Here is a 27,228-nt window from a genome sequence, read left to right as displayed (position 1 = left end):
AGCCAAGGCCAAAATGTCTTGTTACCCTTAACCAAACTGTAGTGTCCCCTCGTGCAATCAGTGGAGAATATCTAAAGCCCTTTTCATAGCAGATTCTCGACGAATTAGCAGCTTTCTTCAGGTTTGTCATACAATGAAGATTTTTATGAAGGCCATTAAGTCATATTGTGCGGATTTTGCCTTAAATTCTGAAGGCGAAATGGACTGTAATAGTGTGATCTTTTTTTAAAAAGATCAATCTCACAGGTCGACAACGAGTGTTGATACTACTGTAAGTTTCTGCAGTCTGAGGCATACACATGATAGTATTCTATCAAAAGGAATGCTAACTTCTTGGTAATGATGCAGAATTTGAACAAAAGTTCCTCAGAGTAGGAAACTGCACAGAATATCTGTTCACAAATAATTAGCGCATACTAGAGGAGTTGGGCATCCTAAACACTAAGATGAATCTCAGTTCTTCTCAATGCTACAGTTGATTGCACTTTGCAGTGCAGACAGCCATGTAAATTTATCAGCTTCATCCTCTATAGAACAAATCCATTGGCGTTTTGGGCCTTGTAGAATAAATGCATTCTTGATATCTGTTAGTGTGTAAAAAAAGAAAAAGGCTTTAGTATATTAACTGCTCTTGACCAATAGGTTATCTAAGGAATAGGTGGTAGAGTTTCATAGAATCTTGCAAATAGCTTTACTCTTAAATTCTGACTTCCAATGGTTTAAGGACATAATGAATAGCAAAAAATACTTCTGCTTGTCTGATTTAAGAGCATGTGGGGCTGGTCATACGGGAAGCCCATAGAATACAGCCCACAAAGTGAGGTAGCAATCACAGGGGAGACACTGGACAGTGTTAAGTTATGTTTTTAGGCATCATGTTTGCTAAAAGTTTGAAATCTAAGTATATGCTGACCGTCAACCCTACCTTCTCCTAAACTGGTGTATAGGCATAGCTCCAGTGACCTGCACTGGGCTCTCTGAGGGAGCTATGCTAACTTAATCTAGCTATGGATTCTGGCCTTCTCGGATTAAGTTTTTTTTTTTTTTTTTTTTTAAATCTGCTGGTTGCTTAGGCTCTTGAGGATGGGGAAAAGCAGACAGAAGCTACTAAGCATTTCACTATGGGTAGGGATTGGGAGGGGTATGGAGGGGCATTGCCTCCCCAAACTAGATACATCGCAGACGTGACGCATGGTGGGGGGGGGGGTCAGATTTTTTTCTCCCTTCTATTTGGCCCTGCTTCCTCCGTGCGGAGCAATGTTCGGGGGAAGGGAGGCGAGCAGTGACATTAGGCACTGTCCAGGTCAGTTCCCTCACATGGGCTGCGTAAGGGGAGGACAGCAGAGCTTCAGCTTGGGGCCATTTCAGTTTTACTATCCCGTAAAATAAGAGACTTGCCTCAGAAACACAGGTATCTAGACATTCTAATCAGCACCGGTAACACTGTAGCAAGTGAACATAAGATCAGAGCTGCTTCCCAAGGGTCTGTGCAGTGTATAGCACTGACTGTGTCAAGCCCAGGTGAGTGACAAAGTGAACAAGGAAGGTTAAATGTGAGTGGAATGTGCTCAAGCAGCCGGGCAAAGGGGACGGGTTTTAGCCATGGATTTGTTTGTGTGCATTGCATGTTTAGGTATCTCTAAAACCAAGGAGACCTGATTCATAGTTACATGAAAGTGCTTGGTTCTGTTTATTCAAGAATTTGTTTTTATGTTAATATTGATTTTTTTAAGTGGTAAACATACTGCAAATAAATTGAAACAAAAAATTAAGGGTGATTAAATAATTAACATAAACTGAGTGTGTGGTCCTCACCCCCAAATATAGAAGTCAAACTATGTCTATGCATTTCACTAACATAATCCAGATTGTTTGAAGTATGCACTACTGGTGTTAAATTGCTTTGTATGCTATTGGATTTATAATGGTTTTGGCAGATGTAACAGTGCACGCCTGGTGCTGACATTTATCTATGGGCACTCCAGGTATTTGCTTTATCAGGCTTGAGAAATCCCCTCTCATTTAAAAATAGACACAGGAAGCGGGGGAGAGGTTTTCCTGATGCATACAACTCCTTACAACACTCATTAATGTTAATGAAAGTTAAGCGTGCATCAAGAGGATTCCCTGTATAGGGACTGATTAGCCCAGTTGCTTGTTTATGCGGAGTTCAAAATATTATTCCCCCCACTTGTCTGGTAAACAACCCTTTCTTCAGTGTTTCAAGTACAGCTGTAATTAATATAGGTGTTAAGTAAAAGCTGCTTTTGCTAAACAAAAGGTGGGAGGAATTGATTTGATTAAGAACTAATTCAGATATTTCATTATGGTTGAATGGGTAAAGGATCAAACTTGAATATTTTTTTCAGGTACTAGAGTAAAATTCAGCCAAAATGTCCGGATATCAGAAATAGTTATCGAATAGTGAAAGCTTTTAGATTGTGTAATGAGAGCAATCCACTTGCTGAGAGGGGAGCTCAAGGAGGAGCAATGGAAGGGTTAGTTCTGAAGGGTGCGCTAATTAGTGCTGTGTGAATAACAGATGTTTTGGTTTGCTGGCAATTCTGAAAAATGGGGGGGAAAAGTAGTTTGGGGTCAAACTAAAATCAATGTTTTAAAAAGGTTCAGTGAATCGAAACCTAAAAAGATTGTTTTGGACCGAATGAAGTGTTCTGCTTAAGCGGAAACAAAAAACATTAAAATTCTTGAATCTTTTTAATTTTTAAATAAAATGAAGTAAATTTTGAAAATCATTTTGAATAAAAAAATTAAAACATTTATTTCTGAAAATGTCAACAGAACACTTCAATTTTTTCAGATTTTTTTTAGGCTTTGCCATCCAAAACAGTGCGGTAAAATTGACACAAATTCACAAAATGTTTTGGTGTCAATGAGTCTGTATTTTTTGCTGAAAAAGTTAGCGTCGAAAAAACTTCCAGCTGTAGTCCTAATGGTGGGACTATCTCTGAAGTCTAAAGCCTCTGGAGCCTAAAGGAGGGAGGGAGAGAGAGAAGAAAAACATAGCTGCAGGGTACATTCTGCAAACCCTGTTACTCATATATTCTTCTGCCTGCTAAATTACAGAAAGACTTTAGGCACGCTTGTGTTCTATTCTGTTCTATATCTCCTTTGCATTCAGGGTCCCATGAAAAGGCACCAGTCCCTACTGACTGCTGGAAAATACTGGTAATAGTAATTTGGAAGTTAAAGTAAGCGGGCCTGGGAGTTAAGCTGATTTACTGCCTTGCACTATGACAGTGGCAGAATGCAATATTGCTGTCTTCCATTGACATATGCTGGCTTTTGCTTCAGCTCTTGCCCTTCCGTGGGTGGATGATGATGATAGCCTCCAGCGTAAGTGAGGCCAGGGGTTTTAATAGTTTAAAACACATGTGCACACAGTGTTATCCATATGGGATATGGGGGGGGGGGTGTAAGAAACCATGCAAGGATAGGTCTGCACTAGAGTTTTTAACTTAATTTCCAATTAACTGAAATTAGTCTGTTTGCACGTGGCAGTCGGGACACTTCACAAATGCTTGTTCCAGGATACACACACTTTTGGTTTACCCTGTGCTCTATGCTTGTGGCTCTTCCACACTAACATGTACAAACGTGTTAGTTAACTCAAGTCATTTGGCAATCAAATGGAATTTAAAAAAATAAATAAATAAAACTCCAGTGTAGACAGACCCTAAGCCAGAACTCTGTAATGATCAGAACTACTCAACATGGGTCTGAATAAGGGGTAATAATTACCTGAAGTGTAGTGTTAGCTGAACTTGTGTATGGCGATTTAGTCCATCTATTTTTGGAAAACACTAAAGAACTGTAGCTTGGTACCTTACAGCCTTACACCTCATCCACATAAATACAAATGGCCCATCGTCATGCTTACATTACTTCTTATGTAGGTCAAATTCAACTACAATAAAACAAACTAACAGCAGATTATAGCCCACAGAATGGAACATTCTAAACCGACATTATTGATCACTGGAGGAATGTTATAAAACATACATTTTGAACGTGGAATGTCTTCTACAACAAGCCTGTGAAGAGCTACTGATGCCAAGAACTGGTAAGTTGTTTTTGGAGTCCGTTCAAACGGCACATAAGAGATGCTACGGTTTGAAATAACAAGTGCATCGTTGAAGAGAAAAAGGCTAAGATCGCTGATGTGTTCATAGAGCCTGCCAAAAGGGAAAAACAATTACTTGTATGCTTTAAACTTTGAGATACGTGGAAATCTATAAGAGGCTTCTGAGAATTAGTGTAGCTACATCAGAGTTATCCAGTACTGCTACAATATATTATCAGTATATTTTTCCTGTCTTTTAAGTGAAAATAATTGTGAAGGGGCCAGTAACATAGGGAAGATGATCTGACCTTGGAAATGAAAGTGGTGATGATGGAATCTTTAAATTCTGTATTATATTAATTTACATTGCAAGTAAAATACATGTAGGGCTACAATTACAACTTTGGGTTCTGGTGATACCAAACACTCGCGCTTCATTCTCATCGCTGGTTATAAGAATCCCTTAAGCTGCAGCTAATAGAGTTGGGGGATACATACCGTTTTTGACAATCCACAGAGGCTTCAAATTTTCTACAGTCTTGCTTCATTCAATTTTGGTTTTTAATTTAAGTTCTTAATGACTTTCAGGTGAACTGAGAATCAAATTAGAACTTCCAGCATTTGGGAAGTGGCTGTTCCTTTATACCAAAGTTGTTTGGCTGCTCTGTACTGTTAACTGTAAAGAGTTGGAATTTGAGTTGTCCTTTGCCCTGTTTTCAATAGAATTGTGGCTTCACTACAACTAGTTTTCTCTTCTCATCAAGACTGAGACCTTCTACCTTCTATTCTTGGTACTGCCAGCCTGTTGCAAGTGTTCAAAACTTGTAAAATTTTAGATCTAATACCACCCGTCTCTTAATTTCAGGACACGTTTTTGTGGCTCCTCACTTCTGGAACTAAGCTATTTAAATTGTATTTTCCCCTCACCTATGCCAGGTTTTGAACTTTCCTTTAAATGTCTTCTGTTTACACTCTAGTCTTAAACATTGTAATTTAGAAGAATTACGAGCAGGAAAATTCTTCTGCAATTCATATGGTATTCAGCTCCAGTCATAGTTGCAATATTATTGCATGTTCCTGTATGGTGAAGCAGAAGAAGCTTGTTTGTAGGAGGCAGGCTCTTACTAAAACACACATCTGAAATAGCAGCAAAAGATGCAGAAAATGACCAGCCAAGTGAATTGTTTTTTTGTAGACTTTTCTCAGTTTTGCACCAGTATGAAAACTTCTTAAATATGGAGCTGATTATTTTTTCTAACTTTTACAGATGATAGAGAGATGACAGGTTCTGGTTCCTTTGCTGGAAATCAAAAATTGAAGCTGGAAACATAGACACATCTAAGTAGTGGTATCATCACTCTGGTCAATTAATTTCTATCTCCACAGTTGAGACAAAAAAAAGAACCTGTCGGAAGAGATGGGTGCTACCAGATAAAGAAATTTGAAGGCAGTTTATTCTTTAATTACTTTGGCCTTCAGCCTTGTAGGCACACTACCTTGTGCTTGAACCTGATAATTATCCAACCTGAATATTATCTAATATTATGTTAATTCAATGCTGCCTTAGAGCTCACAAAAGGAAAACAAGAAGAATGCAATTTGCTACCCACCTCCCACAGGAAGTTGATGGAAGTGAGATATGACCACTTAATGCTAATGACTGATCTCTCGTCAGTGCTCCAGAGGAATATGTAATTCCACTTGATTCTTTCCATTCCAAAATTTCCTCAGGGCACAGTGGCAAGGACCTGGGACAACTTCTTTGCAACTCTAAATTAGCAACCAGTCACCTGTGAGATCTAGTTTTGTATTTATCACTCCCCCCTTTGGTATTTTTTAATATGTTTGTTTACCTGAATGGAACACAGATTTCCTCAGAACAGCAGCTAAACTGGGTTACATCTTGTATTCTAATCAGGTACCTGTTGGCTTCTAATAAATTCTGTGAATTAAACATTACAGGATTAAAAGACATGGAAACCAAATTTTGGTTATAAAGTTTATCCTGGTATGTTAATTATAAGATTAAGTCACAATAGACTGACAATGAGAGAATATGGGGTTATTTTTTTGTTTGTTTTTATTAATTAGGCCTCCTTTTGTGGCCAGAATTTTGATTTGGGTAGTGCCTCTAAAATGGATTAATACTGTCAGATATCTTTTGGTTATTTACCAGATACAGGGGAAAAAAATTCTGCAAATTGTGGCTTCTCCTGAAATACATCTCAACTGAAGTAGACATTGACATGGCTGAGTGAGTCACCACTTGACTTCCACTTTTTAGCACATTTAATTACGCAAATGTTGCAGGTAGGGCTGGCTGAAAATTTTCTGTCCACTAATTTTCAACAAAGTTTTTTTTCAGGTTTTTTTCATGATGTCTGCTTTCCACAGAAAATCTCAATTTTTCATCAAACACCCAAAAACTGAAATATTTCGAGCCCAAAACCAAAATAATTTGGACATCCTGCTGTGGTGCCTCATGAGACTTGTACTTTGAGTTCCTTATATCCCCATTCTCTTTTGTATGGGCTGTCCTCCACTGCAGCCTACATCTCCCATGGAGTACCACAGCTAGGGACTCCCATGATGTTACCCTCTCCTCACGCCCTGAGGGGAGACTGATGGGAGATATAGTCTGGCCAAGGAGCTTGGCCTATAAAGGAAATTCTTGCATGTAAATTTTCATTCTAGGATTCTCCATGTGCTCAGCCCCTAGTTGGTGTGGAGATGGGGAATGTCCTACTGTAAAGTGACCACATCTTTGCTCTGAGCCTGGGCTACCCCTTAAGAAGAACTCCCCAGGATGATAACTTCCAGTGCTGAAAAATGCTACCTATACCAAAGTGTGAAAGTGCTGTTCAACTCAAACCATGTGCAGCAGAGCTTTTACATGAAATTTAGGGATATCCTGGAGGAAACACCTCTTCCCTTTCAAAGTACTTAACTAGCGAGCAATAGGAAGGAAAAAAAAAAACTGGCCATAATGCTGTTCTCCAAAGGGGGCATCTGGCTGTCTGGCGTGAAAGGTCCTAGAATGAAAATGCACAGGTAAGATGGAATTGTCCCTGTCTGTCCCCTCCATGTCAAACAGCCTTCACAGTGGCATGCAGAAAGCAGCAAGTTATCCCTCGGGAGGAGGAAGGATTCAATTTACCTGTATAGAATTGAAAAGGAGCTTAAGGATTATTAGTGCACCCCATTCAATAACACCAAACACTGACAGCCTGGGTGAGGGGGTTGACTCTGCAGTGCTTGATAAAGATGGAAGATCTTGTAGGAGCTTAACAGGCCTCCCCATTTGATGTGTGACCTCACTTGCCCACAAAATTGCAGCTCTTTTCGGAAAATGCATAGTAACTAGAGGAATTGTAACTGAGGCTTGTATGCCTCTGCCGTATACACCTTTGTTCCTCTGTAAGTTCTGTTCACAACTAACTTATGCACTTCTACTTCCTTCTACTTAGGATGCTTGGATTCAACCGGGAGGGCAACAATATCACTCCCTATTATCTGAGGAAGACTGTGGTGACGTTGGGGATGGAGGCCTGCTTAGTTCACACAACTACCATGTTTGATAGAACATGGAACTGAAGTTTCATTGAGAATATGCCAGTCTCTGAAACCCTTTTGGAGAAGGAGGTGGTGAGTAGGCAAGAGCCTTTCAGTGAAAAGAGAGGCCTGGCAACTGTGACTGAACAGTAGTTTTATTCAAACTTGTAGCACACAGATCAAGATCACTACAGGAATCTGCATGTTGCCAGAGGACTGATAAGAGCGGCGGTTCTCCTGAATCTTATGTAACGATGAGGCAATGTTCTCCTGGGTTTCTTACAGTGCAATATGCTTCTAGTCTCTGACTTATGTTTCCAAAAAATATTGGCCTAGCGCCCTGTGTGTGAGCCGCCTTGTAAAAACTATGCTTCAGCTGACTTTGCCCTGATTTGTGTCTTCTAACACCAACATCTAATCCTCAGTAACACATAAACATTTTGTGATTTTTTTTTTTCTTCAATATTCTAGGAGGGTGATTATCACCTTAGAATGAGTGATACTAGTTGCAGCCTCTCAGGTTCGCAGCTGATGGGTTAGGCAGCAATGGATATTGGGTCACGATAGGTCCTCACTTACACTACGTTTTGTGTTTTTGAAGTTTAAGGAGGTTCCAGTTGCATCTAAATCAGGTCTGAGAGCCAAGACCTGAGGTTAATTAGAAGGTGATTACAATCACTGTGGTCTGTTCCTTTACAATTTTCTTTACCATCTGTACTCCGTGGTTGGGGGCGGGGGAGGCATACAGGCCTTTTAGCCCTCTTGGTGACCACAGACTCCAATTCCTCACATACCACCTCTTTTGTTTTTTCCAACTGGACTTGAGGAACCTATTTTCTTTCAAGAGGCTTTCAGCCCGGGCTGTGATGCACATAATGTGCATTCCCTTGATTTTAAGTGTCTTGATGAGCTGGTCAGCCATGACTTTCCTTTTTTCGTGCAGAATCCTGAGGAATAGAGTGAGAGCTTCTGCCCAGGACACGAACAAGGTTGCTTCTCAAAGCAGTGCTGAAGGTTTTCTGCCTTCTTATCAGTTTTATATACACACCATGTTTCTGAAGAATCATCTGTGGGAAGTGGACCATCAAGCTCATTCTTCCATAGCATGAGACAGGTTATACTACTCCATGTCTCCTCCTTTGGCCACACCTCCCCAACTCATGTAGAAGTCCAGATATGTTTCCCCCTATATGGAGTCTGATATCTGTATCTGGACCTGACATCAACTAACTGTTAAATAATATTGAGAATGAGTTCACCAAGAGATCTTAAAGATTGTCTTGGATGATAGCTTAGATATTAGAGTTTTGCGATGGCTGTAATTGGCCTTTCCACTTGTTCACACAGACATGTTGAGTGATGGCTGCTGGGCCTTGTATAACCTGATGAGGTCATTGGACCAGAGTATACATGGAGAGGGATGATATGGCATTTGTGAATACCTCTGGAGAAGTTACGAGTCCAAAAAGGAAGTACTCTGTATTTATCTTCTTATGGACTTGAGGTCTTAAGTGGACTGCATGCCATTGTTGCTCTTTGTACTACAAAGAATCTTGTACCCATACCAAAATGTTTCCATGGCATTGGTTCTATCATTCCAGTGTGTATGGACTATTATGTACTTAATTTTCTGATGCTGCAAGGGGTCTTGTTGATAAGGTTGGTTTATTTTAATTTACTATGGGGAAAGGATAAATTTGTGCTGGGACAGTGAATGATTTTTAATGCATATCCTTCCCTGATTATCTTAAGCACCCATTTTCTGAGGTGGTCCACTCCCAGATGAGGGACTACTCTGAAGTGCAGCTCTAGGGTGGATGGGGTATATGCCCAGACTTGGGAAACCCCAAAAATTAGAAGCTCTTGGGGTTAGATTGTTTTGCAGAGAACCTCCTAGCCTTGGTCTTCCAACTCTTAGGAAAGATAGCAATGGTCTAATCTGTAATCTCTACACTGGAACCTGGAGAAGCAGTGGTTTCAAAGGGAACACCTGCTGGGATAAGGTGGTATCATGGTTAGAGGTAGTTACTCCTCTGTCCCCTTCCTGGTGTCTCTGAATCCATTCCCTCAGGTGTCAGGCCTCGTGCCTTTACCTACCCGGGAGTGGAATTCCACACTTCTCCTGTTCTTAGGCTGGCCCCGGGGCTACTATATTCTGTGAATCCACTGTTCTTACCCAGCAGGTTCAACTGGGTTCAGCACCTGCAGTTCTTCCCTTTGGCAGTATATGACCAGTGGTATATAGTGACCACTCCTCCCCTCCCCTTTAAAACCAAAGTATTGTTTGTAGTAAGGGTAGGAACAAGAGGATTTTAAAACTGTCTACAGCAGGGATCGGCAACCTTTGACCCGCGGCCCGCCAGGGTAAGCACCCTGGCGGGCCAGGCCAGTTTGTTTACCTGCTGCATCTGCAGGTTCGGCTGATCGCGGCTCCCACTGGCCACGGTTCGCCGCTCCAGGCCAATGGGGGCTGCGGGAAGCAGCACGGGCCGAGAGACATGCTGGCCGCGGCTTCCCACAGCTCCCATTGGCCTGGAGCGGTGAACCGCGGCCAGTGGGAGCCGCAATCGGCCGAACCTGCGGATGCGGCAGGTAAACAAACCAGCCTGGCCTGCCAGGGTGGTTACCCTGGCAGGCCGCGTGCCAAAGGTTGCCGATCCCTGGTCTACAGTCATGTCTCTTAAAGGCTTATTTTTTTCTGATAGTAATCTGGGCGGGTCTAACTTTTTGAGACGCCTCAGTCATGTTTTCCCCCAAACTCCTCCCTCTCTTGAGTCTTTCATTTTAAACCTGCCACAGTTCTTTTGATCTTCTGGTTTCCAGGCTTTACCTGTCCTAGCATTGTCTCTTAACAACTATGAAGTGTTTGCTGAGAAATGGCTTATCTTGAGTCGTCATTCTTCCCTTCCTGCTTTTTACTTTACAGACACTATTAAACTAAACAAATATATTCATACAATAAACACCCCACTAACCAGGTCAATATACTATATTTATAAATCATTACAGAGCAGCTCCAATTCCCTCACAGGTACTTTGAAGATTGAGCCTAGACCTCCCCAAGAAAAGACTGCAGCCAATACTCTCAGGGCTGAGACTGCTGTATCTACATTCAGTATAAGTGATTATCTTATTCTCTTGTCTGTGGGTTTGGCTGTCTGAGAAAATTCCCTCAGCTGGTATGACTATGCCTTTTACTAAGGAGGCCACAGCAGGCTGAACCTCAGGCAAAGTAATGAAGGCTGTAAATACAAGTAGGTCTTGATAAGGAATTCCCAATCCACCTTAATCACACAGCTCTCCCTCAACTTTGCAAGGTTTTTTTTTTTTGTTGGTGGCAGTGGTGCTGCTTCATTTTCTAAAAACACCAAGACCCATGAAGTCAGAGAGCCCTTTGTACTCAATTCTGGGAAGGTTAATTGACTGAGGTTTCTTGCTTAAAGCCCCAGTTTTAGAGATTTCTTCTCTTTAGAGGATCTAGAGGGGAGACTCTTTCATGAGAGGTTTTAAAAGTTTGTGCTGTCCCTTTAAAAGCTGATTGTGAGCACTGTCCTTCACCACTCCCTGGCCCAAACCCCTCAGAAAAGTGGGGAGGGGTCTTACCCTCTGTATCATTATAAGACCCCTTCCCAGTTTTCTCAGGGGGTTGGGCCAGGGAGTGGTAAAGGACAGTCTGCATGCCTCCCTGAGGAGAACAGTATCCACTTTGACCTCTTGTTCGGATCACTGGAGGCTTGATGGAGAGAGGAGGTATGCCCATCTCCCAGGGCAGGGGATCTGAATCACTTCACCCATATTCCCTGCAGTTGGGTTCGGGCTGAGCGGGGACTAACTGCATAGAATGATGAGTGAGGCAGAGCCATTGGAGACAAATGACTCATTGATATCAGGTCACAGGAGCATGGCAACTAAGGCTTTATAGGTACAACAGCTTGTGGGAAGGGAGGATGCTTTGCAGCCATCTCAGCGTGGACCTTTGTATTTTGCCAGCTGAGAGCAGGAATTTATTCCTCCAACTTTGCCTTCCCCTGGGACTCGAGATTCCACTGGACCTTTTCTGCTTGTTCTTCAAGCTGTGGGAATAGGGCTCCTATGCCTAGGAGAGATGCAGGGAGGCTTTGAAAAACCACTCCTTAGTTCTGTGCCACTGATTCTGGCCTGATCTCCATATAGGGAGCTTCCATTCATCCTGCTCAACTGTCTTGGCCTGGACCTCACCCCCATGTCAGCTGGGAGCTGGGTTTTGCTGCAGCCTGCTGTCTGTCCCCCCTTCTGAGGGTGGAGGGGGAGGAAAGGTGCAATTCTTGAAACCCTCCTTACAAGCCCCAATCTCTTTAATTTTGCAGTTTGTGGAGGAGAAAAACCTTAAAGCCAATGAAGAAACAGACACTTAGTTAAAAACTGTTTAGAAATCCTGTGAAAGCACCGCTCCAAAGGGAGTCTTGGAGCCTGCCGTGGACACTGCTTGGAGAGACCAAATTCTGGGGCGTTCTTCCCGAGGAATGGTCCTAAGCCCAGCCTCAGAGCAAAGGTCTGCCTTAGTTTCCAACCAGAGAGGGCCATGAAAAGCCTCTGAAAATGTCATATTTGTAAAACTCATTTGCAAATAGATTATGCATGTGGAATTATATATACACCTCAGATAAAATTAGACCCCCATTGAAGTAAAGTAAATAGAATTTTGGCATTGACTAATAATGGAAGGACTACCTAAATCTGAACTCACAGCGGAGTAGGTGCTGTCATAAATCAGAGCTGAAATTAAATGTATTAAAGTGTTCGAAAGGAAAATGAAGTACTTACAGGACATCCCTGGATGATTCTTTGTGCATTTAGCATTTGCTCATCTTTGCTCATGTTCAGTTTTAGCTAGAAAATAAACTAAAATTAGACCACAAATAACTTCACAAAGGTTGGGAAAGGAGGAGATTGTGTTCTATGTAAGGGTCTTATCTAAATCTCACAGAAGTCAATGGAAAAACTCCAACTGACTTCAATGGGCTTTATAAGAGACCCTAATTTATTCGTGGGCAATTCTAGATGGTAGTGATATTTGAGTTAGACAGTAATTTGATTAAACTAAATTTACCTCAATGACTTTTGAAAATAACTTGTGTAAAATCTCCAAGGAAAAATAAACAAAGAGTTTGACAAAATCCTCATGCTTGAACTCATGCGTTGTGTGTGTAGAGAGGTGTTTTGTTGGTTTTTTGGGGGCACTTTCTTACAGAATAAATCTACCAGCTGGTAGGTGTTTTCTCATGCCTGATGAACCAGCTTAGCTTCTATTTCCATAGAAAATAGAGGATGAGGAGGAGTAAGGCTGTTGGTGTAGTTGTTAGTATGGGCCATCCACCAAGGAAGAACAGCTGCAGTGCGTAGCGCCCTAATCCCTATCATGTTCCAGCAGCACCTAACCATCTGGGAAAACCCCTCTTATGTGTGTGGTATTCAACTGGGGACTCTGCCCATTTTATACTCCCTTTACACTGCTGTGCGAAGAACCACTGGATATAATTGGGACTTTGAAAATGTCTTGGCTTCTACAAAGTCCCTCAGAAAGGACTATAAAGAAACTTGGGTCATGAGGAGAGAATAGAGTTCACAGGACTGTCCTATGCCTCCTCCTGGCTTTGGGACTGGAGAGGGAAGCAGCTGTTCGCAGCAAAGGTACCTGAGATGGAAGGCAACTCATGGCCTAATTCTCTCCTAAATCTCCTGGCTCCTTGTGGATGCCTCCTAAGACAAGGCAAGAATACCACACTGAAAGGAGAGAACACAGACAACTGTGGTGACAAACCTGATCTATGTGCTCCTTGTATTGTTTCATCATCTTGATTGCGGCAGTCAAATCTTCACGGTCAGCGTGTTCTGAAGGAGTGTGCAGTCTCAGAGCATAAAGAAGATTAAGATACTCTTCAAACCTTTTAGAAGGGCAGAGCAGCAGCTCCTGTAGGCTATATTTCACATAGATATAATCCATGCGTTAGCTAGGAACCTGAGTAATTCAGTGATACATGTATTGTAAGTTATACAGTGTGACTTCTGATGCTTATGTACTGAGAGGGTCTTGGATCAAGTATCAGCATGAAGCAATGTGCCAAACACGCACACATGATGAGTCTGTCTACTAGTTTGAGAAGTCTGCTAATCAGTTAAGTTTTTTCAAGTGTCTGGCTCTCAACTGCAAGAAATAACACAGCAATTGCTAATGTTCCACTATGACGCTGATTCAAAGCCAGAGTCCTTTTAATTAAAAATCTGACCAATCTGGTCTGACAAACTTCTTCATAGTTTATGATCATGTCCTTATGCTTTGGAGAGAACCCATGTGGAAGGTAAGAGGAAAGTATAGAGCCTGGAAAATGTCATGAATACTGGATCCATTTAGTCCAAGAAGAATTACAACTGTACAAATGTGCTATGGGCCAACTCATAATCTCCTATGACTTGTGTATGTATTTGCTCTAAGACTTAATTTAAATACTATTTTGTTTATACTGCTTTTAAAATTGAGTTGGGAGGGAAGTGGGTTGGGATACTCATAGTGGACCTAATCCAAAGCCCAGAATTCTGATTTTATGCTATGTCACAGTGTAAATACCACAGACCTTACCTCTTCATGTTAGTAACGACAGTCTTATCATGTCTTTTCAGGAAGGCACGGAATAAAGGAATGGTCTCTCTGCACTGTGAAAGGTAGAGGTTTGATCATCAGTATAACTTGATTATTGGAGACCAGCCTACTGGAGATTTTTTTTCTTCCTACTGTCATTAAAATTATTTTTATAAAGATTTTTACATTCCCAACTGTAACAGAATTTAGTACAAATGTATCCTTTAAAGGGATATGTGATCCATTAAGAAGAGTAAATCAAAACTTTTAACATACCTCTCCCCAAAAAATCTTTTTTTTTTTTTTGGGGGGGGGGGGGGGGGGTCTTTTGGTAGTCTATCAACCCTCCAGAACAGTAACTGCAACAGTATTGAAATCCCTGTTCTCAGGCTGGGTGACCTTCTAAACCTTAGAGAGAAAGTGAGTATAAATCTGCCTCGCTTGGCAGGAAGAAATGAGGATCATGAACTTGATGAGCATGGCTCTCCAAGCCGAAGTTCTCCAACTTGCAAGAATGGATTAAGCAAGGGAACAGTGAGACACGTATTCTGGCATCTATGCTCAAGCAAACCTTGTTCCCTGGGTTTTATCACCAAGGCTAGAGTTGGGGGTTAAAATGGTGAAGTAGTAATAGTTTTGAAGGATGATCTTTTTTACATTTAATGGCACATACTAAAATGAAAAGGGGGCATAAATGGCTGGTTATATGTTAGTTCTGCCAACATTAAGTGTCTCTGTAAACCCTAGCACACACTCTTGCTGGAATTATGTAATGTCTCTAAATGCATCCATTGCAGATTTACAGCAGGGCTAAACAAGAAAACTGGTGGCTACCAAGGTTCTATCTCTGTGCATGTGCCGTGCTGATGATGAAGGCATGCTGATTTTTTTTTTTAATTGGGAGACACAAATACTCCACTGCACATGGACAATAAGGATTTGCACACACATACAGCTATGTTTGCAAGCAAACCTCACCTTGTATGTGCATTACGGTATATGTTCATACAAGTTGACTGCATGGGCATTTCTAAAATCTTGATCAGTAATGTACATCCACTACAGGTGTTAAATGGCAGATTTATTCAGGCAAATTTAACCCTATAAAGACTTCAAAGAAGCAGAGGCTAATTGTCTTAATTAGACTATCATCCCCTTGATTTTCATGCAACTTCTGTAGTGTGACTGGTATTTTCCTGGGTTTTAGAATTTTCTGTATTTTGGCATGCCAAGACTATCAATATTGGAATGGATTCCATAAAAAGAAACATAATTCATTAAACTGAATTCTTATTCTACCAAATTAAGTGTGAATATTAGCTTGCATTTCCAACAAAATAAATGTGAGCATTAGACTGGCATATGATGTATTTTCACAGTCCTATAGAACTTACCATATCAATGGTTTTCAGAATGACAGTGTAGTTGTTGAAGAAGTTTGTGTATGTTTGAAGCTGCCAGCCAAATTGAGTGAATATTTCACCCAAGCACTGGGATGGACTCCATTCCTGAAGTCTTTCTGTCAGCTCATTTAAAAACTGCCTGCATTTGAAATAAATATAGAGAGATGTCTGTCTTTCCACAGTTTCCTGGCCAAATTACTGTTTAGATAACTACATTCTTTCTAGTGTTAAAAATAAATAAATCCCGCTCTAGTTTTCTCACTTTTGTCCTAGAGTGCTGTTTAGAGTTAATGTAAGCCGTTAAACAATTGCCATGTTTTCATCCCAGAGTTGGCAGTTGAGTGATGTGGAGTGATTTCTGTATATCTTATAATGTGCTTTGGGATCCATCTGGATGATAGTCACAATATAAATATAAGTTTTATCATTTAAACCTTAAAAATGTGGGTAACTTATAAAATCAGCCCTTTACTGCCTTGAAAGATTGACAATGCTTACCTCTTTTAAGCTATCCAAAGTTTTGCGTAAGGAAATGCATATATTTTTTCACTGACAATATATCTCTTTTCTCAGGTACTGATGCCCCAGTTCCAAGTAGCTACCATAGCACCAATGAATGTTAGACTGTTGTGTAATGTTGGCCTGGGGTCTATTGCTAATCGTCTGAATTGCAACTAATTTTTTTTAAACTGCAGGAATGGGAAATGTACACATAGAACTTGCAAGGAAAATAAAAACATGATTATGTTGATTTTTCTTTGTAAGATTAATCGTATCTAAATTCCTCGCATACATTATAAAATTATTGTTAAAATCTGTACCTCTTGCATCAGTCTGAACACTTTTAATCTAGGTTAATGGAACTCTCTTTGGTACTTTTCCTTTGTTAATACCTTCTCAGATGTTTGACAGATGTGTTCCAATGGGAGGGTGGGGTATTTTAGTTTTTTTACATTAAGAGCTCAAAGCTGAGGTACAGATTTTATTTATCCAAAGTTTAAAATAACTTTTCATCTTTTAACTATTTTTCAGTAACCAGATCTCCAGCTTACATTCTTGTGATGTCTTCCTTTTATTATGTAACCATGTTTTACTAAGTTCAGTTTTCCTTGCAGTCTGTTCCAAATCATGTTGCTTGTTTAATTCACTATTTATCCTAGTCTCTTCCTTTCTGTTTGTAGACTTGCAATAGTTGCCACTGAAACTGATTTTTTTAAATGTTGCTAGAGTTGGGCATGAAGCAAAAACATGGAACTGATTCTGATCTGACCTTCATATTTCTATTGTGGGCAGAACCAAAAGTACAGTAAAGAAAATTCTTGAACTTCAGGATTCAGAATCCAGATCCAAAGTTTGGGGTGTCCAACTCTGACCCACTAGAGAGAGCTTTGAGCTATGAACTTTGATTGAGAACTACAGTTCTGGAGTTTAATTTGAGCCCCTCTCTAGACCATGATTCTGCAATCAGATTTATGCAGCGAACTCCTGTGCCAGTGCAGCCTCACTGACTTCAGTGGGGCTCTGTGCAGATGCAGGATCTGCCCATTCACATATGATTGCAGGATCAGAACCATCATTATTACTGACATTTCAAGCATCTTAAAACTTCAAAGGGATAATTGTAGAACAAGATTCCAGTTTTTCATCCTGTATATTACCATCACTCTGACTAATGAATAATACCTAGCACTTACAAAGCACGATTTATTTATAGCTCTCAAAAGCCCTTTCAAATGTGATAAGTATATCTTCCAATTTAAGATATATGGGGAAACCAAGGCAGAGATTAAGTGAGTAGCCCAAGGTCACACCATAAGTCAGTGACAGAGCTGGGAATGCCCCCTAGACTCCTGACTCTTAATCAAGTATCCTGTTCTCTGGAATATGCTGCTTCCACAATCTATAACCCTTTTTTATCTTAGTACTGTGCTTTCTCATAGGATTGAGCATTTTCTCAACTAGCTCTAGTCAGGCAGGATTTTATACTTTTGTATCATTCAGGGTGTAAAATCTACAGTAATTTCACCAAAACTGAAACACAATTTTAATTTTTCATGTTGACGGTCTGGTCATATTCTGCAAAGCCCCATATTATGTGCCACCATTCACAGGTAAGGTCAGTAAATAACAATACCGTTGTTTTCCAAAAGCATCTGCCTGAAAAGTCAACCAAGATTGGAGGGATGGCAGCTAATTAAATCCTATGCTTCAGTCAGGAGTGTAGTGTCCTATCCTCGACAATCTTTCTCTTCGTCACGGAACATTCACAGATGCAACAGACGGCGATAACCCATGCAGCAACTGCACTGATTTGGCTTTTGTCTAACCCAAAATATTTAAAACTCTTAGTAAATTTAAAATTCAGCATATAGAATATACCAATTGAGTTGTAAGGCGTTCAAGACATCAGAAAAGATGATTTGAACATTAGCATGACTTAGGATGGCTCGATTTGATGCTAATGCTGCTTTCAGTGGCGTAACATAAACATCCCTCACAGTTTCCAGCATGTGTACATAGTTCTTCTCACTTGTCAGGAGCTCCCTGGCAATTCTAGTTCGTCTGTCTGCGATATCCTTCTGAAGTTTTTTATCCTACAGTTAGAACATGGAGAGTAAATTAGTAGAGGTTATCTTTACAATAAAAAGCATGGGGCTGGAGGAGGACCAGAAAACAATGAAAAAGGGACAGAACAGAATACCTGCTTGCACCATTGCAATACGACCTACGGTTTTAATAGACCCAAGAAGAAAAACTATTGATGTTTATCAGTAATTTTTCTCTGTACCTCTTCCTTGCCCAAATACGCACATGTGCAAGTCCAACACACACAACAGCATGCCCCAAACTGTTACAATGTCTCCCTTCCCTACCCCAGGAGAGAGGGAGGGAAATACCCTTGTCAACACATTAATCTATATCCTAAACTGCAAGAATCTTTGCAGTTTGAAAGACTGGGTTTCTGGGAAACTTGGGTTTCATACATTTAATATTTTAAGGTCAGCAGGGATCACTGTGATCATCTATAGAGCTCTGTGTGGATAAAAATTTATATCTGCGGATATAAATTGGTATCCGTGGAACGGCGGGGCTCTCCTGGAAACTGACCAGCGAAAGGAGCAGAACGTGGGGCTGCTGCTCCCAGAAGCCAGTGACCTGTGCCAACAGCTCCGGTGCATCTGTACCACTCCCCAGCCCCCCACCCCCACCCCCAGCAGCTGTCCCTGGTCGCGCTCTTGTGTTCAAGCAGTGCGCATGCTCCCAGACAGGAGATGCAGACAGCTGCGTGGAAGGGATGGGGCAGAGCTGGGGGTGGGGCTGCGGGTGGTACAGCCATGCCGGAGGAGCTGCCGGTGTGGGGCACTGGCTCCTGGGAATGGCAGCCGCATGTTCTGCTCCTTTAACCACTGCAGATCCCGGGAGAGCCCTGTGGGTCTGCAGATACCGATTTCTATCTGCGGATCTCCACATCTAGTCTCACCTCCTGTGTAACACAGGCCATTGAGCTTTCCCAGAATAAGTCCTAGAGCAGAGCTTTTAGAAAAACATCCAGTCTAAGTTTGAAACCCTATTGACAATCCTGTCAACACTGTGGAATGAACGTTTAAAAAAAAAAAAAAAAAAAAAGTTCAAAATTGGTTCAGGGGAAAGCCTATGATTGAACACAGAAGCTAGGCAGCACTATTTGAGCAAAAGCTATTTTTCCCCTTCACCATTTTCCTGGTAGCTGAGGTTAAGGGTGAAATCCTGGTCCCATGACATCAACAGGAGTTTTGCAATGGACTTCAGTGGAGCTAAGAAAAGATTCTTGTTTATCTAGAAGCCTGATAATTCTCTTGATTACAGAACATAAACAAGACTAAGCTTTAACTCCAAAGAGGCAGAGGATGAACTATGTGTAAGGTCCATGTATAGTCACAGCAACAATAACATGAAGTGCTGCATCCCATTCTAAGGTCTGCTTGCAAACTATATTCCAACATCATTATGATTTTTGGACATCCACATAAGGGGTAACAATTTTAAAAAAATACTAGATACATTGTTTGTCCATATCTACTTTCCTGTAGGAAAGAAACTACAGGTCCAACGTGTACATCACAGAAGACCATAAGGTGTTTACGAATCATTGGTTTCCTTACCAACCGAGCCACTGCCTCAAATGTTGGCTCCTTTGCTCTGATGCTGCAATTAGGATTTTGGCTCAGGGTGGCAGCCTCTTTTGCATCCTCCTCCTGAGGATTAAACAGAAGCTTTTTTCATACCCATCATTTGAAGGAACCACACTTAGCTTCTCCAGTTCTTCGCTATTTTGTTCCCTTCTGCTCAGGTTTCCACAAAAAGATCATATCCTAGTTTACCAGGATTAGTATTCCATAGATAATTGGCACTATACCATCTATATAAGAAACATTAACTAGTGACACTATTTACTGTTTTATTGTTGAGTGTTTATGCTGTAACTCAGTCATCATAATTTACATGAGCTTGACTTGACCGTGGGATCTCAGCTCAGGAGGGGGATATATTTTCAATTTCCCAAACAAAAAGCTCCATTCTTGCAGACTTACGTGTGTGTGTAACTTTCAGCACATGAGTATGCATGTTGACTTCCACAGGACTCCTCACATGCTTTAAATTAAGCGTATGTGTAAGTCTTTATAGGGTCAGTGCCACGGTGGGACCATTATCACACAGAGTGCCCACAAAGTCTTTTTATAAATCCAGCCTGTAATTGGTGTGTGGTCAGAACCCCTGTGCCCAGGTAGACCCCACTGGTGTGGCTCCACAGGGCCCAGAGGTCTGCTCATGTGCAATGAATTGCAGGACTGGGGCCTTAGCTTGCTGTTTGCTGTTCTATGAAAGTTGTGTACTTTGCTATTCCCTGAGAACTAAACAATGAGGATTCCTGTAACTTTTAAAAAATCACATATTTTTTTGGTGTATTTATTCTTGTGTTGCTCAACTGCTTTCAGGTAGCTGCATCCATACATTAAATGTTGGTGTTAGCAGTAATTTTTTAAAATAGGAAATATAGTGGTATTTAAAATATTTATTTTCATGTCAGGTTTTAAAATATAGAGAGAGAGAGAGAGAGAGAAAGAGATCTGCTGTTTAGTATTTGAAAAATCTGCTGTTGAACTTGATCAGTATAGTTTATGCACAAATGAAAAATCTAACTTCATAATGGCCAACGTCATGGGCTAACAGGAAAGCTAAATATGTATTTATGTGATTGGTCATAACAGCTGATGACTCATTGGCAAATGTTATTAACTGCAGAAATCTTACTGCACGAAGACTATTCCTATGGGTAACAATCCCTTGAGATAACATACTTAAAGTTCTGCATCTCTATCATTAACATTAGATGTCTTTGATAATCATAACTTTGACGGGTAGTGTTGATTCTAGCTATGAAAATCAAATTTAGCTTCCAGTGCTCAGGCCCCCTTTTCTCCAAGCAGTTTCTTGAGGCTCTACATTTCTCTTACTTGGTTTATAAGCAGATTAAGCACTAGTTCAACCGGAGCAGTGGATTTATGATGCAGACTAATGTCCCATAGGGACGAAGATGAGGTCACCAAATGTATATTATTTTGTGACCTAAAACAGGAACTGACGCTAGACCTCAAGAATGGAAAGGTAAGTGCATTAACCCACTGCAGTTACTAGATAGTGAGCTGCACTGAAAGAGGTCACTGTTCCTTAATGAATGCACCAAGACTTGTCTTCTAGTCACCATCTTTCAAGATCGGTCTGCTAAGCTCTCTGTAGTATACTTCCTCAGCAGGAAAAAATGTTGGAACTTCCAAAGGATTTTCCTAAGTAACCAAAAATAAAATTAAGATAAACATTATTCAAGGTCAAAATGGGTAAATTTCACACTAAAATGGGTTATCATGAGGTGCTTGTTGAATAGTGTGTTAATGGCTGCGTCTTTATAAGCAACAGTGTGTGTTTATATAGGGATGAAGAGCCCCAAAGTCAAGACAGGTTGAAATTGGGGAGGAGATTCAGAATTTCAATCCCTATGCTGATGGAGGCTGAAGATCTTGTAAATGCAAGTCTGGGTGGGCTGAAGGAGAGCGAGAAGGAGACTGGGGTTCATGCTGACTGATCCAGTGGATTTGACTTGTTTGTTAACACTTACAGCATCCATACAGGATGAAGATAACTGGGCGTACAAATTTACCTTAATTGTGAGCTCAACTATAAAAAGTGAGTGAAGGTTCATAAAGTGTCACAATAACCTACAACCAAAAATGTTGATAGAAAAGGTGGAAAATCGAGACAGACTAAATTAGTCCAAATAAAAAGGCCTACTGATATAACTCAGTTAAGATCACGCCTGGTAAACAAGGAGTAGAGGACTGGAAATCAATGGATCAAATCCTGACCAGACCAGGCCTAAGAGAGGGACCCAAGTGACACTACTACTTTCCACTGGCTTTATCCCAACCCCACTTGAGATGTAAGACTTCATCCCGCAGCCCCTCATGTCTTTTTCCTTCTCTACCTTTTCTTCTCTTTCCTATCCCTCTCCTTTTTCCTTCTAATTAGAGTGGCTTAGCTGACCAAGACTGTATATTTTGCAACCCTGCTGTAAGCCTGTGACCAGAAAGAGGAAGATAAAAGCAATCCCCTAAACAGCCCAATCTGGTATAAGTTGATAGACAGTTTTCAAAGTGGCTGATTAGACCATGGGCTAAGCCTGTGTTTTTCCAGCAGTGAGGTTGCAAATGAAAATCTTCTCTCTCTGTGTTGCTGTAGTTTCTATTTTTGCTATTCTATTCTTCTCTCCCCTTAAATGTTCTTAAACCTGAAGAAATTTTATACAGACAGATCACATGTGTTGGAGACCCTCAAAAGCCAGCTGAAAAGGATCATTAAGAGCATTTAGTTTAAATCTTATTTCCTTTATGTCCTGCAATACTGCCAGTATTCACTCTAACATGACAACCAACTCCCTCCTGGAATATGCTGCTAGTGGGAGGGGTAATCAGATGCATTTCTGACTGTATAGCACAGTTTGGCAAAGGTTTTAATATTACCCTATTCTATTTGGAATGAAAAATAGTATTTAAACCCAACAACAGAACTTTTCAACACCCTGTACCTCTGCTCCTGTTTACAGGAGTGCAGGGGAAATTACTTAATAAATTCCAACATTTTTTCCATCTGTGGCACGCTGTGCTGCAAAGCAGTACTCTGGAACACCCAGATTTACCATGGTGATATAATTATGATAGGTTTTGTACAAAGTGTGCCTTGTTAGGTATCATTTTAGAAGTCTCGAGCTGCTGAACATTAATATCCTGTTGGATTGTATGTGCTGTCATTGTAGGTGAAGTTATGAAGTTTTGCTATGTGTGTTACTGAAATATGTTGTGAGGTTGGGAACACCCACAACCAGCCTTTCAGGTGCAACAATGGAGCAGCCAGATGCTGCTGATGGCCCATTAAAGGAATCCACACTCACAACAACTATCCTAGGGACTGTATACAATGGAGACTTCTCAGAGAGAGCACCTAGACAATGAAGACTGCTTGACTCATAGCAAACTATAAAAGAGGGGAAGTGACATCACTTGGTCTCTCTCCCCCCACAACTCAACACCTGGAAACACATCTGGAGAACAAAGATTGAACTGGGGAGATGGTCCCAGACTGGAAAGGAGAATCCCAGCTTGTGTTTGAAGGAACTATACTATCAGGGTGAGACACTGCTTGATTCAAATCCTGCCTAGTTTATAAACTACAGATTGCAATTTCACTTTTATTTCTTAGGTAACCAACTTTGATCTATACGCTTACTACTTATAATCACTTAAAATCTTTCTATAGTTAATAAATCTGTTTTATATTGTACCTTAAACAGTGTGTTAACGTGCCTGGGAAATCTGCTCAGTGAACAAAAGCTGGTGCATGCCCTCTCCACATTGAGGGAGGGGTGGACTGGGTAATAAACTTACACTGGTCAGGCTTCTGACCAGGACAGGATGGTACATCCCGAGGTCCTAGGCTAGGGAGCTGGGGGAATTGGCTGGAGCCTCTCTATTGTTAGTTCATGAATGACTAGGGGAAACATTCATGTAGCTCAGATGGGTGCGTCCCTACCTGTGGATGACTGTGTAAGTGCAGTACCTGGAGAGGTTTGCAGTTTTTCACAGCATTACAGTGTGCGAGGGATCCCGTGTTGGTAAGCCAGAGGGCTCAGTGGTACCCCAGTTCCAGGTTGCATTCTGGGGAATCCATCACACCATCATGACCTCTATTCACTCAGAACAATGCTCAGAATTGTCCTCAGTAGGAATCCCTCTCCTGTTCTCCATGCTGTGTTCTCTCGCCAGTGCAGAATGGCTTCTTTTAGTATTGGGAGATACGGGCTCCAACGTTGCTCCTTCCAGTATTTTGATCCTCATACTTAATTGGAGTGGCTGATTGACCAGGAAAATCTGAAGCACTGTGCCAGTAGTTTTCCCATTCAGCATCCACTCTTAAAGGACCCGTTGCTAATTTGGACTCCAAACCAGGAAAAAGCATGCAGTGTCCACGCAACTACCCTGTTCAGAGTTATGGATCGTCACCTACCTATGTATTTGTGAGCTGATCCAGCATGTCAATAGGTATCTGAACTTAAAAAAAGCCTCAAATAAATATTCATCAAGCCTAGTACAACAGTCATTGAAATGGGAAGAGATCTGCAAATAACCTTAAATACCACTTCATTTGACTATTAAAAAGCTAGCAATTTTACTTACAAAGCTTCTTTTTGACAGTTCAGCTAATCCATCAGTGAAAGTCTGGGCTGTTTCTTGATTAGTATGTACTTTAGCTCTGCTCACGGCATCAAACATAACCTGACCTGAAAATACAAGATCATTAATTGTAAGTTAGTCCTTCAAACAGATACTGTAAGCTTGCCTGATAATCATCAACAATAGTCACTATATTCTAGTCAGAGAAATAGGCAACCGCACATGCAGGCTGACATTTTGTTGGGCATTCAAACAAAAGGGAACTTGTCTACGCTGAGGTTTTTAGCCACTAGTCTACCTACAATGATGTAGCTGCACCAATGCCTTAAAGACAAATCCGGTATAGGCAAGGTCAAAGTGTGTGTCTGCTCTGAAAAAGCACTCTAGACATGGCATGGCCAGGTCCCACAATTTTGTCTGTCACACGATAGCAAATGTGCTCACTTTCTGGATTTAAAAATATATATTTTTTACTGCTAGCCCTGCAAACTCAGCCTGAGATCAGAGTCAAGCAGAGTCATTTCCTTGGTGGTATGCCAGTATAGGGAAATCTCAGACCTATGGCAGCAGGCCTGCCGACAGCAATTCCGGGCCCCAGGGCAGAACAGTCAATGGGTTGCTGCGGCACATCGTGCAGGGCAGGCTGCACCTGCGCTGGTTGGTGCCCAGCAAGCTGCTACCTGCTGCACTGCACATTCTTCCAGCACGGCCAGGGCTTCCACATGCCCGCCCGGCTGCCTTTGCCGCTGCCGGAACCACCCTGCCCGTGCCTAGGAGCCCTGCGGCCCGCCTGGACAATTTAAAAGGGCCTGGGGCTCCTGGCCGCTGCTATCAAGAGCAGCAATTGCCCCCTTTGCCCCTTCCCACCCTCCCCCCGTCGGCGGGCCTGTATGCAGGAGCGGCGCCAGAGTTTTTGGCGCCCTAGGCGGGGGTCCTTCTGCGCTCCCGGTCGGCGGCGGCAATTCAGCGACGGGGGGGGGGGGTCCTTCCGTGCTCCCGGTCTTCGGGGCACTTCGGCGGGGGGTCCCGGAGCGAGTGAAAGACCCGCTGCAGAATTGCCGCCGAAGACCCGGAGCGCAGAAGGACCCCCCGCCGCTGAATTGCTGCCGAGGGCGGCAAAATGCCACCCCACCCCCCCAATCCTGGTGCCCTAGGCAACCGCCTAGGTCACCTAAATGGAAGTGCCGGTCCTGCCAGTATGGCAGGTTTAAAGGATATTGTCTAAACACAGAGATTGGGGTCAGAAAACAACTTTGAGAGAGATTTTCTAGACACATTTAACATAACCGTACCCTCTTCATGGAGATAGTTTACTGCTTGATAGTTTCTGAAAATAGTGTGTGCTGAAAGACATATCTTTAGGAGAAAACTAGGTTGCTCTATCAGTAACTGGAGTTCTTCCAATATAACATCTACAGCTCCCCACAATGCTCTGGTTTTTGAGCATTCATTCTGATAAGGCTTTTCTTGGGCAAAGTCTTGGTTCGTAGTACATGTGCATTGATACAGAAGGGGCCTAAGCTAGGCAAACTGCATGCAATGGTTCCTGGTCTGAGCATCTTAATGCAAGTGCAGAGGCCATATATTTGGACAATCACACTTATTACACTGGTCTACAATTTTTGAGAAGTCGTCTGCTTCAGAGATAAAATGTGCTATTTATTATGTATTTTGATGTGCTGAATTCAAATATGACAATTAAAACAACTGATTGGCTACTGTTTCTAAGATATTTAAGTTTTTACATTTTATGTCTATGTATATTGTGTAGATAGTAGAGTTTTAATCATAAATTGTAAACCTAGGTCTTTTCATGTGTTTATGGTTATAATATTTCACCTGTCCTGTTTATGTAACACTTTAAAAATCAGCAAAAGGGTTATATAAATAAAATTTATTATGAAACAAAAGGCAAAAAACTATTCTGTACATAGTTTAGTCCTATTCAGTGTCTACTCGGCGCTTCTTGGCTTGTCTCTTGTATTCATTAAATGGAGCATCTCTTGTCACTGTCCAGCAATAGTCTGCAAGCATTGATGGGCTCCATTTGCCCTGATAGCGTTTCTCCATTGTTGCAATGTCCTGGTGAAATCGCTCGCCGTGCTCGTCGTTCACTGCTCCGCAGTTCGGTGGAAAAAAATCTAGATGAGAGTGCAAAAAATGTATCTTTAGTGACATGTTGCAACCAAGGCTTTTGTATGCCTTGAGGAGGTTTTCCACCAACAACCTGTAGTTGTCTGCCTTGTTGTTTCCGAGAAAATTTATTGCCACTAACTGGAAGCCTTTCCAGGCCGTCTTTTCCTTGCCACGCAGTGCATGGTCAAATGCATCATCTCGAAGAAGTTCACGAATCTGAGGACCAACAAAGACACCTTCCTTTATCTTAGCTTCACTTAACCTTGGAAATTTTCCACGGAGGTACTTGAAAGCTGCTTGTGTTTTGTCAATGGCCTTGTCAAAGTTCTTCATCAGACCCAGCTTGATGTGTAAGGGTGGTAACAAAATCTTCCTTGATTCAACAAGTGGTGGATGCTCAACACTTTTCCTCCCAGGCTCCAATGACTGTCGGAGTGGCCAATCTTTCTTGATGTAGTGGGAATCTCTTGCACGACTATCCCATTCGCAGAGAAAACAGCAGTACTTTGTGTATCCAGTCTGCAGACCAAGCAAGAGAGCAACAACCTTCAAATCGCCACAAAGCTGCCACTGATGTTGGTCATAGTTTATGCACCTCAAAAGTTGTTTCATGTTGTCATAGGTTTCCTTCATATGGACTGCATGACCAACTGGAATTGATGGCAAAACATTGCCATT

General features: G+C 41.6%; 1 protein-coding gene across 1 annotated transcript in view; it reads right to left on the bottom strand.

The window, feature by feature from the left end:
* Nucleotides 1-453: 453 nt before the first annotated feature.
* ECT2L (epithelial cell transforming 2 like) overlaps nucleotides 454-27,228 on the bottom strand; it is a 54,854-nt gene continuing 28,079 nt past the window's right edge. Inside the window, exons 12-21 of the mRNA XM_065402083.1 lie at nucleotides 24,418-24,521; nucleotides 19,795-19,887; nucleotides 18,032-18,246; nucleotides 15,644-15,791; nucleotides 14,250-14,323; nucleotides 13,434-13,590; nucleotides 12,437-12,502; nucleotides 5,935-6,023; nucleotides 4,021-4,193; nucleotides 454-584 (exon numbers count right to left, since the gene is read on the bottom strand). Coding sequence (XP_065258155.1) covers nucleotides 454-584; nucleotides 4,021-4,193; nucleotides 5,935-6,023; nucleotides 12,437-12,502; nucleotides 13,434-13,590; nucleotides 14,250-14,323; nucleotides 15,644-15,791; nucleotides 18,032-18,246; nucleotides 19,795-19,887; nucleotides 24,418-24,521 — 1,250 coding nt within the window. The remainder of the gene's footprint in view (nucleotides 585-4,020; nucleotides 4,194-5,934; nucleotides 6,024-12,436; nucleotides 12,503-13,433; nucleotides 13,591-14,249; nucleotides 14,324-15,643; nucleotides 15,792-18,031; nucleotides 18,247-19,794; nucleotides 19,888-24,417; nucleotides 24,522-27,228) is intronic.

Source organism: Emys orbicularis, chromosome 3 (genome assembly GCF_028017835.1).
Source record: "Emys orbicularis isolate rEmyOrb1 chromosome 3, rEmyOrb1.hap1, whole genome shotgun sequence".
NCBI classification, from domain to species: domain Eukaryota; kingdom Metazoa; phylum Chordata; order Testudines; family Emydidae; genus Emys; species Emys orbicularis.
This window is presented reverse-complemented; position numbering and strand designations above follow the sequence as displayed.